A 21,424-nucleotide genomic window follows, 5' to 3' on the forward strand; every position below is an offset into this window, starting at 1 on the left:
ACATTGTTATTTTTTTTTTATCCAGGGGAGATAAATCATTATCTCCCCTTTGTGTTGCTGGTTTTTGTTACGCCAACGCAAGCGGATTTTTTTTTTTGTGTCCCTTAGCTTGACGATTTATAAAGGAAACTTCCCCACGCAATAGTAGGACCAGCTGTTTCAATATGATAACTCTGGCTAAACTTGCACATGTATTGTCCGTCGCCGTACGCACACAAAGAAAGCTCATATAAAATAAGCGCTTTTGAATTACAATAAATAAAGCGATATCGATTTATTTGTATAGTGTTTGAATAGAAAATAGTTATATATATATATATATATATATATATATATATATATATATATATATATATATATATATATATATATATATATATATATATATATATATATATATATATATATTTATACATATATATATATAGGCTTCCTGTGTGTGTCTGTGTGCGCATTAGCGAATATATGTGTTTGTGTTTGTCTTTACGTCTGTACGTGTGTATATTCATTACTGTATGTATGTGTATGTGTGTGTTTTTGTGTCTTTATTGATGTACTTCTTCTTCCGACGGGCAAATCACAGTTCTATCCCCAAACAACAAAAAAATTATCGATCTTTCGATCAGTTCGATTTGTGAAATCATCCTTCGCCCTTATCCGATTACAAACATGTTATTGAATTGATTGAAGTCGGTGGCGTTTTAAACAATGGTTTTGATTTCCTAAACGAAATAACTTTAGAGCGGTTTAATTCCGTTTCGGATAGTTAGAAAAAAAAGTCTCCATTTTTTAACGGTACGCCAACTTTATCCTGCAAACACACACATACAACACACACATACACAACAACACACATCTCATACACACATATATAGGACCTACACACATACAACACACAAACACGCATCTCAAACACATATATATATATACACACATACACAAAAACACACACACACAGTCATATACAAACACACTCATGTGTCCCATGTCCCAGTTCCCATCTCCCATCTCCCATGTCCCATGTCCCATGTCCCATGTCCCATCTCCCATGTCCCATCTCCCATGTCCCATCTCCCATGTCCCATGTCCCATGTCCCATGTCCCATGTCCCATGTCCCATGTCCCATGTCCCATGTCCCATCTCCCATCTCCCATGTCCCATGTCCCATGTTCCATGTCCCATGTCCCATGTCCCATGTCCCATCTCCCATGTCCCATGTCCCATGTCCCATGTCCCATCTCCCATCTCCCATGTCCCATCTCCCATCTCCCATGTCACATGTCACGCGCACGTGACCCCGCTCTCCCTGATTGGCTGTCACTGACTAGTGGTCACCTGGCCCAGTTATCTCCCCTACTTACGTCATCACTGAATACTACGTGCAAAATACGCTCGGATTTCAGGTAAAGGTCACGATAATTGTCTGCTTGTTTCAGGCCTTTCTCAAGGTGTGTGCGGAGGGGGGGGGGGGGATGACGACGACACACTCACGCAGCACTTCCTTCGCCCTCCCCGCCCAACTCAGAGGTTTCAAACACACACACCCCTACCTCTCCACCCTTCTTTTTTGTCCGAAAAGAATACTTCAACAATGGCTGAAAAGAAACAGGTATATTTTAACCAACCAATTTTCTCAAACAACAGCATCACACACAAACAAACACACACACACACAGACACACAAACGCACACACTGATATCACAATAAATTTTAAGAGTGTCTGATGTTAGTTAACCCCCACCCCCACCCATCTATACACTCCACACACACACACACTCTACTATTACACCCATATATTCACACCCATAAACACACACACACACTCTACTATCACATTAAACTCCTTAATAACTACAATTTCTACAATAACTAACTGCTCAAATAACTAACTGCCCCAATAACTAACTGACCCAATAACTAACTGCCCGAATAACTAACTTCCCCAATAACTAACTGCTCAAATAACTAACTGCCCGAATAACTAACTGCCGCGATAACGAACTGCCCGAATAACTAACTGCCCGAATAACTAACTGCCCGAATAACTAACTGCCGCGATAACGAACTGCCCGAATAACTAACTGCCCGAATAACTAACTGCCCGAATAACTAACTTCCCCAATAACTAACTGCTCAAATAACTAACTGACCCAATAACTAACTTCCCCAATAACTAACTGCCCGAATAACTAACTTCCCCAATAACTAACTGCTCAAATAACTAACTGACCCAATAACTAACTGACCCAATAACTAACTGCCCCAATAACTAACTGCCCCAATAACTAACTCCCCGAATAACTAACTGCCCCAATAACTAACTGTCCCAATAACTAACTGTCCCAATAACTAATTGCCCAATAACTAACTGCCCCAATAACTAACTGCCCGAATAACAAACTGCCCCGATAACTAACTGCCCGAATAACTAACTGCCCCAATAACTAACTGCCCCAATAACTAACTGCCCCAATAACTAACTGCCCCAATAACTAACTGCCCCAATAACTAGCTGCCCCAATAACTAACTGTCCCAATAACTAACTGCCCGAATAACTAACTACCTCAAAAAACAAATCAAAACGAAATCGTATTGATTTATCGAATTACGTGAATCTTGCCCAACCAGATTCCATAGTTTCCCCACAGCAAAGCTACACGTAAACAAAGTTTTTACAATGTGACCCCTCCCCCACTAACCCTGACAGAACAAAAACTTTATGGTTTAATTATGTGTACAACTCAGGCTTTGTTGTTTTGTGTTTCATTTAGTCCCGTTCTGGTCGATTGGACAAAAGACATGGTTGTATAATTGGATCTATTCCATCTTTCCTTCCCCCACCATTCATCATTCATCCCCAATTTCCACACACACTCACGCAGGTAAACACTCATACACACTCTCACACATACACACAGTCATATACACACTTCACACAATGACACTCACTTATACACACGTAAACACACTCTCACACACTCATACATCCACTGCACACACACTCTAACATTCACCATTTGTGTACACTCACACACTTACATGCACACTTCACACTCACTCTAACACTCACAGTTACACTCACGCTCACATTCTCTCCCTCTCTCTCACACACACACGCACATAATTTACGTCTTAAACTTTTGTGGCCTGATCTCTCGTGAACTAGGATGATCTGATAATTCTACATGCAACAGCGATTGTTCTAGATTGGAGCTTGCCGGTGTGATGTTCAATTATTCATACCCTCTCTATTACCGTCTGCAAGCAGCAGAACTTTACTGAGATGAAGCTGTTGAGCTGTTGGGTTATTCAGCTGTTCAGATGAAGTAGAGTGCGTATGTTTCTAGGGTGGACTCAGGGACGTTCTACTGACTTCGACATGGATTCGAACTTCAGACTCGGGTTAGCAGTCTACACTCTACTGCTTAGGCCACGCAGTCCCAGGAACTATTGTCTACGATGACCACTCATGTGGAACGACAGATTCCTGGCATGCAGATCAACTACTTAACCCGACCCCTGTCAAAGAAGCGCTCGTCCATAACTCGTCAGATCTGTATGGCACTACCACGGGTGGGTGACGCCGTGGATCCACACCGCGAAATGTGGGACACACAACATGCCGCGCTCAGACGCGTTGTGACGGCGTGAAACTCACCCAACCGTGACGCAAAACCGCGGTACGCGCCAGGCTGGGGACTGGCCGTTTAGTCGACGGTGTAACGGATATCTGGGTGTGTTGTTTTTATGGTTGTTGTGTTTTTTTTGACGGGTTACTTGGAGCCGAAAAGTTTATCCAAACGATGTACTGTTAATGATACCACGTGAACAAAAAATAAAATTGTGCGTTCTTTTTTTAAAACTGGAAAATTTTAAATCACTGCTATTTAGGTGAGTAATTAACATGTAAGACAATACATATTAATATTGTAATTGTATATACGTTTTGGGTGTGTGTAGGGGGGGTATGTTTTCATTTCCTACATTCCATCCATCGGATATAAGGTAGCGTGGAACATGTTTTTAGCGTGGAACATGTTTTTTTAAGCGTGGAACATGTTTTTAGCGTGGAGCATGTTTTTGGCGTGGAATATGTTTTTAGCGTGGAATATGTTTTTTTAGTGTAAGTAAAGTAGGTGAAAAATGCTCATTAGACCTTTCGATCCATTGTAAAATACTAATTATATAATTATATGACTTTTAGAACACCGCGCGCACTAAATACATGGGCTAGTCTACCGACCCGAAAGTCTCGAGTTCGAATCCGGGTCCAAGTCAGTAGAACATCTCTGAGTCCACCCAGCACTAATGGGTACCTAACTCATGCTAGGGAATGTAAAGGCGGCTAGGCAAAGTGCTGACCACACCTTCATCACATATACCGCGGTCAAGATTCAAATGAAGTTTACTTCATTTACCCAAAGGATCGCTAGGTGTAAAGAGGATTCTTTACAAACCCATGCTGCGCACTTTACGTAAACTTTAACATTCCAAGCTCCGTTCAAATTCTGAATTCTTCTCGTGGTAATTTGACCCCCGAGATAGTCTTACTATCTTCTTCCAGTTCTTCAAGAAGTCACGATCTATATAAGCCCCTAAAGTAAAGTAATGTATTTACTTTAGGTATGAAAAAACTAGCGACGCCGGGAAAATATATTTGGTCGGTCCAAATGTTAATCCTAAGCTGATGAATCTTTTTCTGAATATTGTTGATCAAAAAGATAACTTTTTTTTTGTTTGCATACTTTCGCGGTAGAATTTTTAAGGGTTGATGGTGGTAGGTGATGGTTAGGTTAGTTTACCTCAGAGGCGTAGCGAGGGGGGGGGGGGCGGATGTGCGGACAGCACCGGGTGACACCATTTAGGCAAAAAATAGCAAAATATACAGAGAAAAACTTGAGGGGGGGGGGGGTGCAAATCGAAAATCTGAAAGTTTGTCCCCGGGAAGGGTCGCTGCGCCTCTGGGGGGGGGGGGGGGTGACACCATTAAGTTCCGCACCGGGTGACACCTGACCTCGCTACGCCACTGGTTTACCTACAGTATACTGACAGTTTACTGACAGCTAACTGACAGTTTACTGACAGTTTACTGACAGTTTACTGATAGTTTACTGATAAAAATGTATTACAACTGCATTGACGGTGTTTTATATGCATTTTTTTTTAAAGTTGACTTGAAGGTCCATGAGTCAGATGAAGTAGAGTTTATCTGTTTCTTTGACCTCGGCATATTAAAAGATTGTTTGGTCTGCACAGCTGGGTAGACTCGATCCTCAGACTCGAACTCAAGACTTTCGGGTTGGTAATTAATTTATCTACCATTTGACCTGGGCGTCATGTTTTTATTTTTTTTTCTCGAGTTTGGGTTTAAGTCAGCAAAAGGTCCCCTAATCCACCCAGCTCTGATCATAGTTTCTCCAGGGAATCTCTGTCGAAGAAAGTTCACCCACCCCCCTTCTAACAAATTGGAATAGATATAGAAATTATATACTTTTACAAGTGTCTGCCCAACTCCCCCCTAAAAATTTAGTCCCCCCCCCCCCCCCCGAATATATCAAGTGCCCCCCCCCACCACCCCCCGAGAAAAAATATGAAAGAAACACTGGCTCTGATGGGTACATAACTCACATTAGGAAAAGTAAAGGCGGCTGGGCATAGTGCTGACCACACTGTCCTACATATGCCGAGGTCACAGGTACAGGTCAACTATAATTTACCGTCATTTTTCTAAAGGGACGGAGTGGTCTAGCGGTAGAGAGCTGGACTGCTAACCCGTTAGTCTCGAGTTCGGATCCGGGTTCAAGTCAGTAGACCGTGCCTGAGTCCACCCAACTCTGATGGGTACCTAACTCATGTTAGGGAAAGTAAAGGCGGCTGGGCATAGTGCTGACCACACTATCTCTTCATATGCCAAGGTCACAGAAACAAGTGAACTCTACTTCACTAGCCCCATAGGCCGTCAGGTTTGAAAGGGAAAGTTTACTTTACTTCTAAAGGGAACTTTACCGTTTTAGTAGGTTAAGATAAGCATCCTAATTTTTACAAAAAAATTTACTGGAGTCATAAAATGTGTATATCGACCTGTCTTTCAGTTTATGCTTGAAGTTTTCAATTAATTCTCCCCGATTCTAATGCAGTGGTTTATTGCCAATTTTGCAAAGCTTCTTTTTTCAATAGCAACGTAGGAATATCTAATTTTTGATCAAACTAAATAATTAATTAGCCACTTAGTTCATTTAAAAATTAATAACTTCGCTTACAAAAGTAAAGATAACTAGGTGGATTGAATACTTAATCAATCAGTGGGTTGATGTTTACGACAAATGTTAACAAACTCAGTGGCGTAGGCAGGGGGGGGGGGGGGTTGGGGCGGTTACAACCCCCCCCCCCCCCCATAGACCCATCTGTATATATATATATATATATATATATATATATATATATATATATATATATATATATATATATATATATATATATATATATATATATATATATATATATATATATATATATATATAATGCTGGAAAAATTTGACCCCCCCCCCATGAGACGATCCTGGCTACGCCACTGAACAAACTGTTCAGACGAGATTTATAAATGACAGATTATTCTTCTGTTATTTTGTACGTGAGTACATTTAATCGATTGAGCATAAAGCATAAAACATTTTTGATAGTGTATCGGCTCAGCTACGATTGCTAACTCAAAAGTCCCGAGTTCGCACCCCAGGTAGATGAGGCCCTGGGGACAGCAACCCATCTAGAAGAGTAAACAGATGAGGCTCGTTAGCTGGGGACATCCACTCTTCTAGGAGAGACAACTCCAAAATCAAACAACTGCTGCCTTATAGTTTGTTCGTGGTTGGACAAAGGCTATGGAGACAAATCCAAAAACATGTTGAACTTAATACTTAATCGTATTGGAGGAGATCCCCTTTGATTTTATATTTAAGAACGAAGAAATAGAAATTAAATTATTAAAATTTTACAGTAATTCCAAAAGCAATTATATATTTATACTTCATTTTAAATTTTTTAGTAGTTATTGTTGTTGTTCGGCAGCATTTTAGACCCATACAACTGATAGTAATGAGTTGAGCAGATTGAATTTTAGGATCAGACATAAACAGACAAAAAACAATTTTTCGTCTGGAATATTTCGTTTGGGTGGGTCTTTCAAATTATAATCTTCGCGATGTTTACTTGGTGTAAAAACCCTAGTTGCCATACGATTTCGTCAATATTTTAATTCTAAATCCATGTTGTTAAGGATATAGTCAAAGAATTAAGAACAAGGCTTTAGCATGGTTTGACATACAATTTAAAATAGAGTGGTTTTATTTATTTATAATTTAATGATATAAATGTAACGTTTTCAATATATATATATATATATATATATATATATATATATATATATATATATATATATATATATATATATATATATATATATATATATATATATATATATATATAGTGAAATTGTAATTCGAAAAGAAAATGTATTAAACATTTATTAATTTAAAAAAAAGAAAAAAAAGAATGTAGGCTTGGTCCCATCTGATCAACAAAATCCCCGTCAACTTAGTCCAGGTATGGATTTGAGCTGATTGTGCTCTGTTTGCGTCTAAAAGTAAAACACAAACCGAAAACCTTTTAAGGTTAATATTTAGAGCACCAATTGTTATACATTGTCGGCTTCCAACGTCTTCCGGTAATTAGGATGACCTTGGGGTGTCTATTTTTATTCTAGGAAGCGCTGAGCGATGACAGTAATAGGTTAAGTACTTCCGGTCTTGGACATGATTGGACGTGACAATACCACGTGACTAGAACAAGCAGACAACAGTATTGTCAAGGTCTGTGGTCGGAGCGTTTGAGGGATTTTTGTCTCACTAGTCACACCAGGGGGTCGGGGATCACTTGACTGTAGGGACGATATTGGACCCGGAGGACTCAGGGGGAAGGGTGTTGAGTTTCGAATATGATATGGTATTTATTTTGAGATTGTTACAAATAGAACTTAAAGCAAAACATGGGCTAGTTAGCATTACAATTTTTTTGGGGGGTTGGGGGAGGGGAGGGAGGGGGTTGTTAATTTTGGAGTGAAGTCACTTTAGAGAAGTAGGTTGCAATAGGCGGGTAAGGGCAAAAATTGACTAAAATAAAGAGAAAAACTTGGCTAAAATAAAGAGAAAAAATTGGCTAAAATAAAAAGCAAAAATGGGCTAAAATAAAGAGAAAAAAATTGACAAAAATAAAGAAGAAAAAATTTGACTAAAATAAAGAGAAAAAATGGGCTAAAATAAAGAGCAAAAATGGGCTAAATAAAGAGATAAAAATTGGCTAAAACAAAAAGCGAAACCGGGCTAAAATAAAGAGCTAAAATGGGCTAAAATAAAGTTGCATTGGTAAATGAATACACCACCAGATGATGTGACTTCGCCCAACACAATTACGACGGCGCCCCGCCCTCAGTGACGAAGAGACGCCCCCACCCCTAAATCAGAGAATAGAATTCCACAGAAATAATCCTTGAGGGGTGGGGGGGGGGGGGTTCTAATGGTCAAAGCCAAAATAGTTACACTCTAAACTCGATTGTTTTTGGTAGTTGCTGCGATGATCTATTAGATCCCAGTCACAATATTTCTAGCTGTTCTCTATTTATCTATCTTTAAAAAAAAAAACTACATTTTTGAAAAATATAAAATACAATTTAAAATAGGGGGATGAGCTTTCATTCAATTTTAGAATTTTTACATTGCTAAACAAATTTCTTCGAACATCCCCTTATAGGCTTTGGTATCTAATGAATGTAAATAAATAAATAATATTTGAGGCTCAATTATTGCTCGTATGAAAATGACCGCGTGTGAGGATTCATGTTTTCTCAGTGACTTCTCGTTCATTAAGTGAAGCAGTGGCGTAGGCAGGGGGGGGGGGGGTTAGGGGGTCATACCCCCCCCCCATAGACCCCTGGGTATATATATAAAAAGTATGAGGGGGAGGGTGCAAATCGAAAGTTTGAGGTGGGGGGGGGGGTGCAAATCGAAAGTTTGAGGGGGGGGGGTGCAAATCGAAAGTTTGTCCCCGGGTAAAAATTGGATCCCCCCCCCCCCCTTGAGACGATCCTGGCTACGCTACTGACGTGAAGCGTCACGTTTCACTTCTCCTTGCTTGTCGTGTTCATTACAGAGTTGTCAACAATGTTTGTTGACATTGCTCAAGGTCCTGTTGTACTTTTTTATTGAAACTTGTTCACGGTGTGAAAGACAAATAAAAACTTTAACCGGCAACTAATCGATTCCCAAGGTGTATACCCAGAGGCGTATTGAGGGCGGGGCTGGGGGAGCGGACCGCACCGGGTGACACCATTTAGAGGGGTGACACAATGGCAAAAAAAAAATTCAAAATGTACAGAAGAAAAATGCTTTTTGCCTTTTCTATTAATTATAGTTAAATAGTCTTTTAAGTAAAAATGGACAATTATTACAAGAGTGTGGGGGTGACACTATGACGTAAACGTGCTAGTTATAGAGAAAACAATGCTATATCCAACTGTATTATTAACAGACTATAGATAAACATCATTACTTCTAAATCTGCAGTGTTTAAAGCTTATACACATCATGTATGCGTATCGGCATGCTATGTAGGTTCACACACGCACACATACACACACAAACACACACACACACACACACACACACACACACACACACACATATATATATATATATATATATATATATATATATATATATATATATATATATATACTTTGTTTCTTGGGGGGGGGGGGGGGGGCTGACACCACGAAGTGCCGCACTGTGTGTACCCTCCTTCCAGCAAGCGTTGTTTTGCTATGGATCTAGTACAATATCAAATTAATGCATGTTTTTTTTTCTTTACATATTTACATAAGCTCTATTTTTATAAATAGTTCACAATGCACAGAATCACACCCGCATTACTCAGTATCTCCACCAAGCAGATATTTGTTTTATTTACATACAAGTATTTCCGGGTCTACTTACAGGGATTAGAACTAAGTAGAGCGTATCATATTTTTGTAAAATGTGTACAATGTTTGCCTGGTGTACACATCCTGCTCGTCATAAGACACCGTTGTTTATCGTTTGGGTGTGTACACTTAAAGTACATAAAAACAGTGCACACTCAATTTAGGGGTTTTTAAAAATTATTCAGCTAAATATTTTTCGGGAAGTAAATCTATCTATATATATAATTCTCTTCTTCGAGCCGTTAGAAAAAAAGCTGCAAACGCTCTCCCTACCTCCCCACCCCTACATGGTTTTAGTGAGCTGTGTTCACTCTAAATGTTTACAAGCAGAGCCAACGATTTTAAACGTAGGGGGGGGGGAGGAGGGGGGGGGGGAGGGAAGGAAGGGGGGGGGGTTATGGTCCTTAACGAGCTACTTATAGTGTTTTAAAGAAATATTTTCAGTGTCAGCGTTGGTACTGTCGAATTCACAAATTATGAATTATTGAAAATTAGAAACAACTAAATAGCGGCGTATGTTATGCCGCGGGCCGGCTCGTATATATATAATTCTCTTCTGGGAGACGCTAGAAAACAAGCTGTAAGAGCGCACCCTACCACCCCACTCCTACATGGTCTGGTGAGCTGTGGTTCACGCTATGTTTACATTCGTGGAGTCGGGTTTAGTGACGGCTATTAGGGGCAGATAATTTAGTTTGAAACGATTTTAAACTTAGAGTAAGTATTTAAGAGGAGGCTGCTTTCACGGGGGGGGGGGGTGAGAAAGGGGGGGGGGTAGTGTTTTAAAGCAAATATTTTCAGTGGCAGCATTGGTACTGTCGAATTCACAAATTATGAATTACTGAAAAGTAGAAAAAACAACAATTAAATAGCGGCGTATAATACGCCGCAGGTCGGCTCCTTAAAAATAAAATCTTTCTTAACTAAACTAAAAGACAAGCAGATTTTTAATTTGATAAGCCCATCACGAACTTTGGAAATATCGGTTCTTTATAAGACCGTCTACGTTGGAGTATTCTAAAATAAAATTCCCTCAGTAAATACCACCTAATCAGAAGTTATTTCTTCCTATTTACTTTTCAGTACTGAACTTACACAAATCTATCGTTACCTAATTAGGTGTAAATAAATATAAAAAGTCGCCATTAGAAACGTACACATGTGCGTTGGAAACAAATTAGATCGATAGGAGTGGGTATAGAATTTATTGACAGATAAACACACGCACAAACAGACACACACGACGTACGATGCAGCAAGTGAAAAAATAACTTTTGCAAGAAAATCGAAGTTAGCGTAGATTATTATTAAAACAAGAATTAGCGTAGATTGTTGTTAACAAAAGTTCATCCGTGATGTGATATGAGAAAGCAGTGACAACAGCAGGGCAAAAAAAAAAAACAACATGAAAAGACTATGAATTACCCATAATTCTGTAATCCAAGAACATTAATCTTAACAAACCAGTGAAGGATAAAGAAGGAAGGATCCTACCAAGTGACATAAAACAGAGAGACCGATAGATCCAGCACTCTGAGGAGACTCTAAACCAATTTCTGGCATCAACTATTCCCCATACACTGCAAGCAGTGAGCACTGGTCGCTCTTATGAGACGGCGGTAGAGTGCTAGTCTTCTAACCCGAAAGTCTAGAGTTCGAATCCGGGTTCGTCAGTATAACGTCCATGACTCCACGCAGCTCTGATGGGTACCTTACTCAAGTTAGGGAAAGTAAAGGCGGATTGGCATAGTGCTGACAATACTATCCCTTTGTATACCGAGTTCTATGAAGCAGGTGTATTCTACTTCGCTTGCCCCATAGACCGTCAAGATAAAAAAGGGAACTTTTCTATGCTACAACTTATATTAAAACAGATTTAAAAAGAAGATATCCGACTGGAAACTATGCTGCCTACAAAACAAAGGAGTCTTGTCATAAAAGAGAAACTTGCGAGGGATGTTGATTTTTACTGTTTGAAGTATGTTTGTGTCCGTAGATTATTTCCCCTGAGTTGTTTTGTCTGTGAATGCGGTATTGTGTCAATCTATTAGAATATATATATATATATATATATATATATATATATATATATATATATATATATATATATATATATATATAATAAATGTTCTGTTTACATTTTAGGGATTTCGTAGGTGCTTAACATTTATCATTTAAAAAAAAACATTAAATCTGATATATGTACAACATTCACACGACTTGACAACCATGGAGCTCTTGACTTAAAAAACAAAGGCTAACACTTCAATACCATTCCTTACAGAGAATGTTGGTACTAGATCGACGACAGGTCGCTGGATTAGTCTCCCTTGTGTGTTTAATCTCCCTTGGCGTGAATATTTTCTTCATCAGCTCATTCCAAGGGACAAAATTCTCAACTCTAGAAAATTTAGGTGAGTGGCTTGTTTTTTTTTTCACGGAGATATTGAGATTAAGGAATTATACAGTGTGGCTTAATGAAGGACAGCATTAACAGGGCCTATATAAAATTTATATACATTCATGTATATAATATATATATATATATATATATATATATATATATATATATATATATATATATATATATATATATATATATATATATATATATATTTATATTTATATTTATATATATTTATATATATAGAAGTAAATAAATATATATATATATATATTTATAAATGTGTGTGTGCGTGCGTGTGTTGGTGTGTGTGTGTTTTATAATATCTGATAATTAGCAAACGGTTATGAATATAAGTCAGCTATTATCCGTGTTAAGTATTGGTGTACTTTAACGTGGTTACATTGAAGTTATGAAGGAAGCGTTCTGCTCTATTAAACACCGATTTTCTTTTCTGGAACTCTTGTACTCTACATGGTGGAGAGTGTGTTGTGTTGTGTGTGATGTGGTGTGGTGTTGTGCACAGTGTGTGTGGGTGTGTGACGTGTGTGTGTGTCTAATATAGACATACACAATACTAGATTATAGCTGAATAATGGGTCAGTGAAGTAAAAGTTCATATATACATAAAAATAAATAAATAAATAAATAAATATATAAATATATATGTATGTATATATATATATATATATATATATATATATATATATATATATATATATATATATATATATATATATATATAGTTACTTGCGGGTACTTGTCAAAGGTAAACATTAAATCGATTTAGGAAACTGACAGAATGTTTTTTAAAAGTGAATTTTCGCAATGAAGAATCGCTTTACAGACAAGTATAGACTTGCTTTGTCCAAGAGAACCGGAGAAGTTTGAAAGAGTCGTGTCCCCCTCCCCCGGTTGACCCGCGGGCATGTTCAGCTTCTGCCAATACTCTTGTACATTAAGCTTCCCATTCCCTTAAACACTCTTATAAACCTTCCCATTCCCTTAAACACACTTATACACCTTCCCATTCCCTTAAACACACTTATAAACCTTCCCATTCCCTTAAACACTCTTTACATAAACCTTCCCATTCCCTTAAATACTCTTATACATAAACCTTCCCATTCCCTTAAACACACTTATACACCTTCCCATTCCCTTAAACAATCTTATAAACCTTCCCATTCCCTTAAACACGCTTATACATAAACCTTCCCATTACCTTAAACACACTCCGTTCCCTTAAACACTCTTATACATAAACCTTCACATTCCCTTATAAAACCTTTTACACACTTATAAACCTTCCCATTCCCTTAAACACACTTATACATAAACATTCCTATTACCTTAAACACACTTATACATAAACTTTCCCATTCCCTTAAACACACTTATACATAAACTTTCCCATTCCCTTAAACACACTTATATATAAACTTTCCCATTCCCTTAAACACACTTATACATAAACATTTTCCCATCCCTTAAATACTCATATACATTAACCTTTTCCATTCCCTTAAACAAACTTATTGATAAGCCTTCCCATTTACTTATACATAAACTTTTCCCATTCCCTAATATCTTTTCCTACACTGCTAAAACATTAAGGACTTCTATTTTTAAAAAAAATTAAAATAATTTAAAATCTTAAACATAATTTTCGGGGGAGTTGTCATCACGGCTCCTTTTCCAGGGTGGACATTTTTTGTGTGTGTGTGTCCGCGAAGTGCAACTGTGTGTCATTTGAATGTCTCAACCATGTTTCATGAACAGTAATCGAAGCCCAATATTCAGACAGTTTAAACGTCACGGATCATTAGTTTAAAAGAGTTTAATCAACGAGGCAGTAGGATAGAAAAAGTGCAAGCGCGGAGAGTTTTTATCGTCCCTATTCAGACGGTTCGATCACTCATTGAATTAAGTGGAATCAGGCTTTTAGATACATTCTTTAAGCTTTTACATAAATCACAGTCACTTTCTCTGTATATCTTTCTGTCTGTCTGTGTTTTAGTTACTTGTTACTCTATTTAGACCCACTCTTTCGATGCAGTGATTTAATATCAATATTCCCGATTACAACAAAAATCTCATTTTAAATCTAATTAGATATTTAATTTAGATGGCATTACCAACAAAAATGGTGGCTAGAGATGGCTATACTATTCGTATAAAAGCTATATCTAAACTTATATTAGGGAAAACTGTATCTAAAGAAGGCTAAATCAACAAAAGCTATATATTATATACACAACGTTATATCAGGGATAACTATATCTACAAATGAATAAATCAGCAAAAGCTATATCTACCGATGGCTATATCAACAAAAACTATATATACAGATGGCTATATATATATATATATATATATATATATATATATCGTGGCGTAGGCAGAGGGGTTAGGGGGGGTCATAACCCCGCATAGACCCCTCGGTATATATGTATGTGTATATATATATATATATATATATATATATATATATATATATATATATATATATATATATATATATATATATAAAATATATAAATTATGGGGGGGTGCAAATCGAAAGTTTGTTCCCGGGTAAAAATTTGAACCCCCCCATGAGACAATCCTGGCTACGCTACTATATACATATATATATATATATATATATATATATATATATATATATATATATATATATATATATATATATATATGTATTAAGTTGTAGACAGTTGCGTACGAAAATCGCCTGAATAGTCGTTTGAAAATGGGACGATGAGGTCGAATGGTGGAGCGTTCGACTAATAAAAGTTTTTTCCGACGTCGTCCCTGAGCCCACTCAGCTCTGATGGGTACCTGACTAACATTAAGGAAAGTAAAGGCGGCTGGTCAAATTGCTGACCACACTATCCTTCCATATGCCGAGGTCATAGATACAGGTGAACTCTACTTCGAAAGGGTACTTTACGTTTTATGTCATACGAAATTATTATGAAATCCATCTCCATGTCCAGCTTAAGTTACTTCCTGTAATAGAATAGGGCTGGTAAGTAGGTCACCAACCAGTTCTACGGCTCAATAAAACCTGCTTGACCTACTTACCAGCCCTATTCTATTTAGTACGTCTTAAACCTAGCTAGGTGGTTAATGGGAGTGGAGTGGAGTGAGGTGATGTAATCAGAGGTAGTTTTTAAGCACCCCTGAACCCCACCCCGAATACGTCCACACCCCCCCCCCCTCCACTGCCACCGAATAAATAGATAAAATATAACATAATATGTTGAAAATGTATACTATTTTTTATTGTCCACCCCCTCCTAAATTCAAGCGCACCCCGATGTTTATAATGCCCCCCTCCAACCCACCGGAGAAAAAATCTGAAAGAAACCTTTGTGATAATTAAAGTCAGTATACTCGAACTCGAGTTTTTATTTTTTTAAATGGAACACTCGACCCAACCATTCCATCATGATAATCAACATGAGCTTGATATTTTAAATTTTTAACATTTAACACAAGCTAAGCTGTCATCGAACATCAATCCTCTCAATTCTTTCAATTCGTTTAACCCTTTACCCTCCACGCTCTCTAAAGACCTCCCATAGCTTAACCCGCTGTGGACCGGATGATAATAATTTGATCGTTCATTATAGATCGTTTTATTTTTACTGTGGTAATGATTGTCAAAATCGATAAGCATGCTGTGCAAATTGGTTGTGTACTTGCGATGAATTTGGTTAAAACGCATTGAAAAATAACTAATGGTAAAAAATATAACTTTATTAGGAAGGGTTTACGGTATCTAAATATAGAACTGTAATGACCCGCGACACCTAAATAAGTGACAGGTATTGGCGTCGAAATGTCGCTGGTTTTGGGAGGAAGGTGGAAAATGCACATTTGTAGAAGAATAAATTGTTTCATTAATGTCGTTGTCTGCCATTGATAACATGTCGCCTAGTCAGAGGCGTAGCGGGGGCGGGGCGAGCGGGCGGGCCGCACCTGGTGACACCGTTTTGGGGGTGACACCAAGTCAAAAAAATTGCAAAATTTACAGAAGAAAAATGCTTTTTTTTTGCCAGTTCAATTATTACTTATTTAAAGTTAAATAGTATTTTAAGTACAATACACAATTATTACAGGGGGGTGGGGGTGACACTAAAAGACGTAAACTTGCTAACTTTAGAGAAACCAATGCTACATCTGTTATGATGCATGTTTGACTAGGGCAATGGGTGCGCATGATTGATGGTGCGGCCGTATATTGAACGAGTGAGTGTGTGACGCTGTACGCAAGAAAGTGACGTTTTAGTGTGAGTTCCGTTGTTGCCAGGGAAGAAGATTGAAGTTAGTCTTGTCCGTGTTATGTTAGAGTTAGGTTCTCTAGTTGTAGTATCGTTTGTCCAAGCTGTCCGATGCCCATTATTTATTGTGCAATAAATAGAGTTAGTAACCGATGTCATTCTGTTAAATCATTCGTAGCGTTGATGTCGTCGTGTCCCAAGATATACTGTAGGATAGCTAAACATAATCAAATGGTAGTGATATGGAAAGATGGTATTGGATCAGGTAGTTGTACCCTCTCACTGCATAACTGTGGTACACATATAGAACACAGCAGTTATAACAACATCCAACTGTACTATTAACAGACTATATATAAACATCATTACTATTAAGTAAGCAGTGATTAAAGCTTATACAAATACGCATGCAGCGTATATTTAAATTATAGGACGATACACACAAACACACACTCACACACACATATATATATATATATGTATATATATATATATATATATATATATATATATATATATATATATATATATATATATATATATATATATATATATATAATTTGTTTCTTGGGGAGGGGTTTGACACCCGACCTAGCGACACCACTGATTCTAGTTGCTGTACAATCTTCACTTGACATGACTTGACTTATACCTTTGTGGCCCCTGATGAGCAAAAGGCTTTAGCCGTACCTCTCCACCTGACTCGGTTTTTTGAGCGGCCCTCTTTATTTACGCCCATGTAAGCCCGGCAGCCCTTGGGGACGGAGTGGCCTAACGGTAGAGAGCTGGACTGCTAACCTGTAAGTCTCGAGTTCGCATCCGGGTTCAAGTCAGTAGACCGTCCCTGAATCCAGCCAGCTCTGATGGGTACCTAACGCAAAATCGTGCACCATATTTCATCTTGATTGGCCGTTCAAATCTTACACAAACGCTACAATGATTTACTTGACCTAAACGTTATTGTTGGATGTAATTTTTACTATTGATCTCTTAGGTAATATGCATGAAATCAGCATGCACTAATAATAATCGACAAATTGCATTGGGTTAGCCTGACAAGTTTCTGAAATCTAGCAACATGGGCATCAGTAAATGATAAGACGTTACAATCAACTGTGCAGTTTGGCTCATCCTTTTGGTTTGTTATTCTTGTAATTTAGAGACAACTCAATCCCCTCTCCCGTCTGCTGAACTCTTTAATTAAATACAAATTAAAGACAGCATGTCGATCAAACAAGTGTAGTAACTCTTTATCTCGTGTTATTAATTGGACTTGACCCTAAAGCATTTATATTTCATACAGAGCTTTTGGCTAAAAAAATTATTATGTAATCGATAATGGCATAATTGAGTCTGTCAGAACTAGATGAGATTGGAAATATTTTTTTTTTTTAACCCATATTCTGCTAGCGTCCCACTTATGGGACGCTTGCAAAAAAAATTGCTAAAATTTATTAAAAGCTAGTTAAAACACAAATTATGTTTCATTGTATTTAAAAATAGCTAGACTATTGAATTTGTGTGTGTTTTGTGAAAAAAATTAATTTAGAAAAATGTTATAGTGCCGGATTTGCAGGACTTGTCAAAATGGCGGAAAAAAGAAAACATGCGCACAGGAAAATGCATATCTTCTAAAATATTAACATTTTAAGCGCAAAATATATTTGAAACTTGTAGCAGTACCATATTTCTATCTGATAAAAATTTAAGAATAACAATTTTTTTTACTACTTGGTTATATCAAGTGTACAACAAGCGTCCCATAAGTGGGACGCTAGCAACGAATGGCCCCATGTAGATTGTTACACAAACGTCACATTTATTGGACACTAGCGAGAAACACAGATGAAAATGTTTATGTTAAATGGTTATTTATGGTGAAACAATTGTTGACTTTGTTAACTGCTGACTTTGGGGTGTTAAGTAGTATTTATAGATATTTAATTATGACCTTGACCTATATTTATGCAGATTGTTACACAAATGTCACATTTATTGGACACTAGCGAGAAACACAGATGCAAATATTCATGTTAAATGGTTATTTATGGTGAAACAATTGTTGACTTTGTTAACTGTTGACTTTGGGGTGTTAAGTAGTATTTATAGATATTTAATTATGACCTTGAGCTATATTTTCCTATATATTATTGTATTAAAAAATTGCAAATATTGAAAAACTTACATTTTATTTTTAAGTTTTCAGAATTACACTTATTGAAGTATTTAATACCATTGAATACACACTAATTTAGTATTGCTGTACATTTACTAGCGCGTGATATTAAGATTATAACAAAACAGAATAATAACAATGGCCACGATTTAGGTGAAATGATTAAGTCATGGGGGTTGGTTAACTCTCTTCATATAAGAGAGCTTAAGCTACATATAGCAGAAATGTGAATTAGCTGTGTACAGTTGTCATGCCCCAATAATATTTCCCTCCAAAGGTTCCCGATACCAGTTTTACTTTGTTAACTTTTTAAGGAGATTCCTGGTGTTAGATTGGGAGTTGTTCGCATAGTAAGGTGCATACATGGATGAGAGCCATGAACACTCAATACAAGGCCCCAGAGACGGATCTGTGCCCTAGAAATAAGATGTCTGATGCAGTTGCGTAGCTAGGATTTTTGGGCCCCTATGCAAAAAGTGTTAGTGGGCCCCTCAGAGGCGTAGCGACCCTTCACGGCGACCGGGGACAAACTTTCGATTTGCACCCCCCCCTCAGACTTTCGATTTGCATCCCCCCTTAGACTTTCGATTTGCACACCCCCACCCCTTAGACTTCCTAATGTACGCCTGTGAGTGGGGGGGGGGGGGAATAGCGAGGGTAACAAAAGAGAAGATGGCTGGATGACATCTGGGACGACCGGATCATCTTTTGCAAATTCACTGAGGGCAGAGTTTCTTTCAGGCATCATTTCGGAGGAGGGGGGGGTCTGCCCCCAGAACAAAATGGAATTTATATACAAAACATACCTTTACCAATGTCCACCCTTCCCCTGAAATTTAAGTCCCCACCCCTGAAAATATCAAGTACTCCCCCCAAAAAAATCAATTATTTATATTTAATTATATTACAGTTTCGATGAATAATAACAATATTTGTGATCAAGTGTGTATAATTAGATGTACTAGTCACAGCTTTACTTATTTCCAAGTGTTGTTCACTTTGATGGATGCTAGATTGAAAGAAAACTAGACTTTTGAACATAATTTCTCCATTTTAGACCATGGTATGGCTAACCCAATTGATCATTATCAGTATTATTTGCTGTCCTAAACAATGGAATCATTGGTCTAACAAAACAAAATCAGTATACAGCTTAATTTTCGCGTAATTAGCCATATTTCGTGATAAATGATTTTATTTTTCAATAAATGTACATGGGGCCGTTCGTTGCTAGCGTCCCATTTATGGGACGTTTTTTTAAAAATCGATATTTAAAAAAGTATTGATTTTTCTAAAAAATCCATAGTCATTCCTTCATTCAGTGCCCAAAAGCTAAACCATATCAAAAAATTATAAAAATTTGAGACCTTGGGATAATATGGGTTAATCGACAACAACAGAGGTGTCGTGTGGGTGTTTGGAAGACTCGGAGGTCGAGGTGGTGGCGTGTCTGGTGTCTTAAGGTCGAGGTAGTGGCGTGTCTGGTGTCTTGAGGTCGTGGTGGTGGCGTGTCTGGTGTCTTAAGGTCGAGGTGGTGGCGTGTCTGGTGTCTTAAGGTCGAGGTGGTGGCGTGTCTGGTGTCTTAAGGTCGAGGTAGTGGCGTGTCTGGTGTCTTGAGGTCGAGGTGGTGGCGTGTCTTAAGGTCGTGGTGGTGGCGTGTCTGGTGTCTTAAGGTCGAGGTAGTGGCGTGTCTGGTGTCTTAAGGTCGTGGTGGTGGCGTGTCTGGTGTCTTAAGGTCGAGGTGGTGGCGTGTCTGGTGTCTTAAGGTCGAGGTGGTGGCGTGTCTGGTGTCTTAAGGTCGAGGTGGTGGCGTGTCTGGTGTCTTGAGGTCGTGGTGGTGGCGTGTCTGGTGTCTTAAGGTCGTGGTGGTGGCGTGTCTGGTGTCTTAAGGTCGTGGTGGTGGCGTGTCTGGTGTCTTAAGGTCGAGGTAGTGGCGTGTCTTAAGGTCGTGGTGGTGGCGTGTCTGGTGTCTTAAGGTCGAGGTAGTGGCGTGTCTGGTGTCTTAAGGTCGAGGTGGTGGCGTGTCTGGTGTCTTAAGGTCGTGGTGGTGGCGTGTCTGGTGTCTTAAGGTCGAGGTAGTGGCGTGTCTTAAGGTCGTGGTGGTGGCGTGTCTTAAGGTCGAGGTGGTGGCGTGTCTGGTGTCTTAAGGTCGAGGTAGTGGCGTGTCTTTAGGTCGAGGTGGTGGCGTGTCTGGTGTCTTAAGGTCGAGGTAGTGTCGTGTCTGGTGTCTTAAGGTCGAGGTAGTGGCGTGTCTGGTGTCTTGAGGTCGTGGTGGTGGCGTGTCTGGTGTCTTGAGGTCGAGGTGGTGGCGTGTCTTGAGGTCGTGGTGGTGGCGTGTCTGGTGTCTTGAGGTCGAGGTAGTGGCGTGTCTTGAGGTCGTGGTGGTGGCGTGTCTGGTGTCTTGAGGTCGAGGTAGTGGCGTGTCTGGTGTCTTGAGGTCGTGGTGGTGGCGTGTCTGGTGTCTTAAGGTCGTGGTGGTGGCGTGTCTGGTGTCTTAAGGTCGAGGTAGTGGCGTGTCTGGTGTC

General features: G+C 38.6%; 1 protein-coding gene across 1 annotated transcript in view; it reads left to right on the forward strand.

Moving 5' to 3' along the window:
* The first annotated feature begins 3,726 nt into the window (after window positions 1-3,726).
* Window positions 3,727-21,424, forward strand: part of LOC131949578 (beta-1,4-N-acetylgalactosaminyltransferase bre-4-like) — a 54,227-nt gene continuing 36,529 nt past the window's right edge. The window contains exons 1-2 of the mRNA XM_059311424.1: window positions 3,727-3,894; window positions 12,318-12,447. Of these exons, the coding sequence (XP_059167407.1) occupies window positions 12,321-12,447 (127 nt within the window). The 5' untranslated portion in view covers window positions 3,727-3,894; window positions 12,318-12,320. The remainder of the gene's footprint in view (window positions 3,895-12,317; window positions 12,448-21,424) is intronic.

The sequence above is a fragment of the Physella acuta genome, unplaced genomic scaffold (genome assembly GCF_028476545.2).
Source record: "Physella acuta isolate Inbredline_101_S28 unplaced genomic scaffold, ASM2847654v3 ptg000701l, whole genome shotgun sequence".
Lineage (NCBI taxonomy): Eukaryota > Metazoa > Mollusca > Gastropoda > Physidae > Physella > Physella acuta.